Consider the following 7,095-nt stretch of genomic DNA (forward strand, 5'->3'; position numbering starts at 1 on the left):
TGGTGAAGACAAGTATGGTAACGGGATTTAAAAGGGCATGAGTTAAACACAGAGGATCCCTAGTGGTTAGAGGATGGAAATGAAGAAATGGGGTAACCTTCGGTAAAACATTTCTGCATGGGGGTAAGCTGCATGGAGCAGCCTTTACTACTCTAAACAACTTGTTGGGCAGACTGGATGGACCATTTGGGTCTTTATTTACCATAATTTACTATGTTACCATATATAACGGCTTTTCTCCCATTCTGCTTCTGTGTGGAAAACAAAAGCACGTAAGTCAGGCCTGTATCTATTAAAAAAGACTGATAAATCTGGCCCAAAATGGGGGAAAACCCTTTAGTACAAGAGCTTTCAGTCACTGCTAACCGAAGATTTCAGCTGGTGATGACCAGGAGATGCCAAGCTTTATTTATTTATTTATTTATTTAACAGTTTTTTATACCGACCTTCATAGTAAATAACCATATCGGATCGGTTTACATTTAACAAGGGTATAACTGAAGTAACAATTTAGGTAAAACTATACATAACAAAAGATAAGAATAAGTCAGTTACAATCAACAAGGAATAGAGAACTTGGAAGCTTAAAACAAAAGCTGGAAAGAAGGTAAAGGCTGTAATAAATATAAAGTGATACGATAGTGAATACTGGTTAAAAGCTTAAAGGTGCTTTAACCTGAAAGTTTACCCACATAAATGCCAGGATTGTTCTGGGAAGAGTGGTGGCGGGATCTTCATGATTCAGTTTAATTATGTAAATCTGAGCGGAGGGGTTAACCTTTGGGTCTGAAAGTTAATGGGGGGGGGGGGGGGGGAGGGACAGTACAAAAGCTGAAGGCTCACCTAGGGTGCATAATACCCTTGCACTGTCGCTGCATTTCACTGTCTGATGCTTCCAGCATTACCTTTGGTAGCATATATTTCCTACTGAGCTGGAAGGTGCATTTTATATTACCCCGAACGCCTTTATTTTAATTCAGCCTTTTCTGCGATGCCTCTAGTTATACCTGTCATTCTCTAGCTTTTGTCAGATCCTTCCCAACATATTTTTGCACACCACTGCATATACTGGATTTTAGAGACCTTACTTTCTTCTCTGCTTGCACCAAACAATCTGTTTGCATTTATGGCCCAAGATCTTTGGAGGCGTTTTTACCTGTGTGTGACTCCAAGTTAATAATCCCTTTAAAAGACAGTCAGCTAGCAGGAAGCGTTTTCTTTTTCCAGGTCCTTTGGGGTTTGTGTGTGTATTAGGTGCCACTCATTTTAGATACCATTGCAGCTTCCATTTCTGTAGCATTGTTGTTCTCAAATGCAGGAAATGCATTTGTATTGGTATCATTTGGGAGAGGTGTCATGTCAGAGCCCACTGTAACCCATTTATTCCCGTTTGTTTTGGGTTTTTTTTAATCCTCTGTGCGAATGGGGACAGATTTCCTGGACGCTGTATAGTGGAGGTGACTCTTCTAATGGTAGCCCCTTTTTACTTTGGTTCTTAACATAGCTAATTTCTGTTCTAAATAGAGTCAACTCCTTTATCTGTCGTCATTTGCTATATGTAACCCACAGATTACACAGAAGGGATACAAAAGACCCCCAAACCAGACTCAATAACCTATGCTTTCCTATGCTTTAAAATTCTGTGCTACTACCAGGCCACTGAGCCATCCAATCTGCCAGCATAGCTTCCTGATGTTATTAAAGTTTACCATTCTGCAGCTTGTCCTTCCTTTTATAGAAATAATGTCCCTGTGTACATCTCCTTTTCCCATAGTATCAGAGCAGATATATTTCCATATTACTAGCAAATGCTAAACAAGTGATCTCAGCTCCTGTTACAGAGATTGGGTGGAACATATATAACATTTAAGTCTTCTGTTTTTCCCTTTGAATCTTGCCCCTTCTTCCCTCATTAGCTCTGTTGGAACAGACCAGTTTGCACAGCATACATTCAGATCAGTCTGTATCAGTGGAAATAATTTCCATTGAACTTGACGGGAATTAGTTGATTTTCTGCCACTTAACTGTTAATATTAACCTTCTTAATGATCAAACAGTGGCAGTGAATTTTCTCAAGAAAGGTTAAGTAGCCTATGATGAATGACCTGCCACACACAAAAGCTTGTAAATAAATTCTGTTGCGTTTATGACCTTGGTGCCTTCACTACTTATATACAGCAGAAGGCTTATGACTGCACCGCACAACACAGCTCTCAGTAATGTAAGAAATGGAACAAACGGTATGGCAGAGGTAAATCCTTCTTGACTCCCTAATGAGGTGCCTACTGGTAAATCGGCCCTTGCAAGCAATGAGAATATTTAAATAGAAAATCCCTAAATGCTATTCTTGTACTCCTGGTACAGTATCCTGTATCTGCTTCCACCTGCCATGTGCGGTAGAAAATCTGGTATATTCTGTATTATTTTGCCCAAGGGCATTACTGCCACTTTGGTTGTTTCCTAGAATGCACAACTACATATCGTCAGGTAATCAGTGGCAAATGTATGTCCCTCCTTGCCCACCCTCTCCAAGACAGTGCAGGGAGGCAGCTGATTATGTAAAACAAGTAGCCTGGCTACCCCACTGGGGTATTTGCCCAACTGCATTCTAGAAAAGGTTGAACAATTCTGAAGAACTTCAACCTTCTTTATGTCCTAGGCCTTTTTCAGAGAGGAGAATGTGCACAATGGCAGTATAATATGCAAACATACAGTGCCATAATATTTACTGATGGGTTAATTATGATACATTGAAAAATTAGGCTCAATAGTCAATTCCATATATGCATTTTTGTATATTTTTTAAAAAGCAGTTATTTTAAAGAAGTGCAAGAAGCAGCTCAGCATAATTGTTTGCAAACTATGACTGATAAAAAAATATATATATAAACTTTTTTTTTATATAAAGAAAATTAAATAGCTTGTAGCTAGCTACTGGAACTATAAATATTTTTGGTACATTTCAGAAAAAAAGAGGACGGTTCTACAATGCTAGTTTGAGAAACAGTTCTAGACTACACCAAGAAAGCATCGCTGGCATTTTTAAAATAATAAATTGTATGAGAGAAATCGCACAGATGGGAATCTGCAATGAACAAAAACTGAGACGGTTAGAAGGAGAGGGCGGGAGACTTTCTCTGACTGATGCAATCCAGTCTCTGCTTGCTCTATTCTATGGGCTCCTAGCGCTGAAACTGCTCCCGACAGTTGCATCATTTCAACCCCTTGCGATGAACAGAGCTGACATTTCTCGGAACCAATCAGCGACGGCCCGAAGGACTCTCCCATGAGCCAATCAGCTTGCGCTTTGAGTGGGACATTCGAGGAAACGCCCCCGATTCGGCGCTTTCGGCTCGCTGATTGGAGAAAAGGGAACCAAGGGACCACGACGCTGGGAGGTGGGAGGGGAAAACCCGCAGTTTGTACAAGGTGTAGTGGGCGGAGCCTAGCGGTTGCCGGCTACTTAAGAGCCCCGGGCGTGTGGTGGTTAATAGTGATTCAGACTGGGCTTTCCTGAGTTGCTCTCTGCAGCCTCCTCGCACCCTAGCCACCTCCATCCACTCGCCCACCTTCGGCGGGCAGCGCCAACTCATGTGCATACAGTCAGGTGGTGAGCGAGAGCCTCGAGCAACGCTCCTCCCCACCCCGCAGCCACCTCCGGCCATCACTCCGTCCCTTCTTCATCATCACCTCCGCCGCTGACATGGAGCTGTCCTTGACCGCGGAGCAGGGCGCGGGGAAATCCCTCTGGATCTTCGGATACGGCTCCCTCGTCTGGAAGCCGGACTTCGAGTTCACCTCCAGCAAAGTGGGATTTATCCAAGGTTACAGCCGCAAGTTCTGGCAAGGAGACACCTTCCACCGCGGCAGCGAGCGAATGGTAAATCGGGGCATCCCGTCCTCTTCCCCAGTTCAAACCGTGAGGGGATTCCCTTCCTTTACGTCCCCTCCTCCTTCCCTCCCCGATTATCGCGCCCGTGGGAGTGGGAGACCCGGCTTCGGTCTGTATCCGTACTGTGGGACTGGAGAGTTGGGGGATTTCGGTGTAGAAGGTGCATCCAATCTTGGTGAAAGACTGAATGATGGGGTGGACGAACTGTCTCTTTGCCTGTACAAGTATCACTGAGTAGCCAGACGTTATACAATATCAAGCCTTATAGTTTTGTTTTTTTTTGTTGCTGACGCATTTAGACTTAGCAGTCATTAGTTAATTGGAAAGCTTGGAATCTTCAGCCCTTGTGTCAGTGAATTATTTGCATTGACAAGCAATTAGTAATTCATCCTACAAACTGGTGCAGTGGAGTCTTGCTAATACTGCTGGTTTGATTCTGCATGAATTAAACATCTTTCTTTTTTTTATTTCTTATAGCCTGGCCGTGTGGTTACCCTACAAGAAGATTATGATGTAAGTATTTAATATACGTTTGAGTCTATGCATCATATGTAAACATGGACAGGTAAATTAGAGATTAACAGAGGGTGCAATATGCAGGCCACTGTACATTCTAGCATTGCATTTATATGATGGCCACACTTACCAGAAATTAATTTCCTACCTAGACTGTCAATAAACTGCTGAAAATGGCTTAAGTAGCATTTGCATTCTCATAGTGTGAGGCAGCCTGTGTCTAAAAAGCTTAAGATTACCTCAGTTCAATGTCTTTTTAAATTTAGAATCCCATGACATGAGAATATATAGCCCCTTTGACTGCACCTGTTTGATTCTTGTAGTAAAATATCAGAAAAGTTATCTCTCTTTTTTCCTGTTTTTCAGTGCTCTCTTGACTTCTCTCCTCTATTGCTGCTAGGTAATTTAATTAAATAATTTTTTTTCTTGTGATTTCAGGCATGCACATGGGGTATCGCTTATGAGGTGCATGGTGAGCAGATAGAGCCATCACTCCAATACCTGAACTTACGGGAGACAGTTCTGGGAGGCTATGCTACAAAGTTTGTGAACTTTTACCCACAAGACGAGGGGCCCACAGAAGCCATCCTGGCACTAGTGTACATTGCCACCCCTCAGAACCCTGCCTACCTTGGCCCAGCTTCTGAAGAGGACATTGCAGCTCAGATCATTGTGTCTAGTGGCTGTTCTGGCCATAACATTGAATACCTGCTGAGGTTGGCAGATTTCATGCGTTTTTTCTGCCCAGAAGCAGAAGACAAACACCTATTTCAAATCGAAGAGGCTCTCGTAGCTATCCTACCATGCTTCTACAGCCTGGATGACCCTGTCGCTGTACTTTGCTGAGACTTATTTTTAACAAATACAATGACATTATACCCCCTGTGGACTCTTAAAGCCAAACTTATGGTTTCACAGGCACAGAGGGTGATATTAGTTAGATGATAAAATACTCAAGTTAAAATGGTGGGAAGTCCAATTTACTTTGATCTGGCTGTCTGACCCATAGGTGGCTAAGACAATATATTTATTGCCTTTGTAAGATACGGTTTTGGGAATCAGAGGGTGCAGTGTTTACTTCTGCTTCACAGTGCACTCTGAAATGTTACTATGTTATGTTGAAATCCAAAGGAGCAGGACTCCACTGGTTTATTAGATGTTTACTCTACCTCCAAGTTCAGCATAACTACTCCTATGGTGCTGCAGAATAGAGCTGTCTTACACCAAGGGAGACCTCCCCATGGTACTGACCAGTTGTAGTGCTAGGGCTTTTGTGCAATATGCAGCCCTTTAGGCTGAATACTTTGTCTGTTGTGACACAGCTTTGACCTAACATTCTTAATGAGATTGCATTCATGCACTGACTTCCGTGATTGGAACATGTGGCATGTGATTTTATTTTATTTTTTAAATTTTTAACATGTGCCATGTAGATGGAAACAGTAAACACTGCTTATCTATTGCTGGGCTATTTTCAGTCCCGTGCATGTAGCTGAGGTGTGGCTCTCTGTGCCTTGTTGTGCAGGGCTTACCAAGTCACCATAGCCTCTTCCATCTGGTGTACTCTTATCTGCCTTTTGAAAATGGATTTTTGAAGTTACCTGCCTGGGACAGAAAGGGGGCCTCTCTCACTGCATCAGGGGAGGTCCCCCATAGTGACTGAACTATCATTCAAGGGAAGATGAAAAAAAATGAAACTGCTGCTAAGATCATGTTGCTTGATTGTGGGATGAGCATGGTTCTGAATGTGTAGAAGTGTACATTATTAGCAAGGATGACAAAGTGCGATCAGAATGGATGTTCCTGTGCTATCAAATTATTTTTGATGACCCAGTGTTGGTTTTGAATAAACCAAAACCATTCCCATGCTCTGTATCTTTTATGTACTGATGCTACCACACCTGTTGGCAGAAGAATGCGAACTTGTGTATGTGTTGGATATGGATACTGTATTTAACTCTTTTAGCATCAGGCTTTCATAAAACCTTTCTGTGGCACTGAGTGCTTGGAGGGACGGTTGTTGTCTTCAAATGTCTGCTTGCAAACTGCTCCTCTAGCACACAGGTTTGTGTTAACACGATAGGCACCAGCGCTAAAATCTGGAGCAGTGCTGGGTATTTTTGGATGAAGCAGCCTTGGTCCTGCTGGGAGGAATGGAGGGTGTTGGGTCAGCTCTTCCAATGGCATGTGTCCTGTTACTGTGGCATTACTTGACCCTGTTAGAATAACTTGGGTTGGTTTTTTTTTTTTATGACGTACACTGTAGAACTGTGGTTTGTGTTTTGCTCATGTTGCTGAAAAGAATGAATGGTTATATTAAGAGCATCCAATACTACATATTCAAATGTCAGTGTTCTTACATAATAAGTATTAGTGTGTGTAACTTATGTATAGTTGATGAAGCTCTTTTTTTTTCATATGTTCAGTAATAAACTGACATCCGGGAATCTGGGAATTTGTGTGTTCATATTTTGAAAATAGCTTTGAACATTTTTTGATTAAGGGCTGGAAGTAAAGCAGAGGCAGCTCTGAACAGCGACCACAGCTTCCTGGGAGCTGGTGACAAATTGACTTTCTCTGTCCCCTCTCACCCAGGTGTTGCAGGACCTCCGCTATTAGAGCTGTCTGAGTGCCGCACCTGCAGGTCTCTGCTACCTAAGGAGCCACCCTTGAGAATGTGCTGTTAT

At 42.6% G+C, this 7,095-nt stretch overlaps 1 protein-coding gene across 1 annotated transcript; it reads left to right on the forward strand.

Moving 5' to 3' along the window:
• Positions 1 to 3,459: 3,459 nt before the first annotated feature.
• On the forward strand, positions 3,460 to 6,855 carry CHAC1 (ChaC glutathione specific gamma-glutamylcyclotransferase 1). The gene is made up of 3 exons (XM_029598594.1): positions 3,460 to 3,880; positions 4,370 to 4,405; positions 4,847 to 6,855. The coding sequence occupies exons 1-3, from the start codon at positions 3,704 to 3,706 to the stop codon at positions 5,252 to 5,254; spliced, it is 621 nt and encodes a 206-aa protein (XP_029454454.1). The 5' UTR covers positions 3,460 to 3,703; the 3' UTR covers positions 5,255 to 6,855.
• Positions 6,856 to 7,095: the final 240 nt, after the last annotated feature.

This window comes from Rhinatrema bivittatum, chromosome 4, assembly GCF_901001135.1.
Source record: "Rhinatrema bivittatum chromosome 4, aRhiBiv1.1, whole genome shotgun sequence".
NCBI lineage: Eukaryota > Metazoa > Chordata > Amphibia > Gymnophiona > Rhinatrematidae > Rhinatrema > Rhinatrema bivittatum.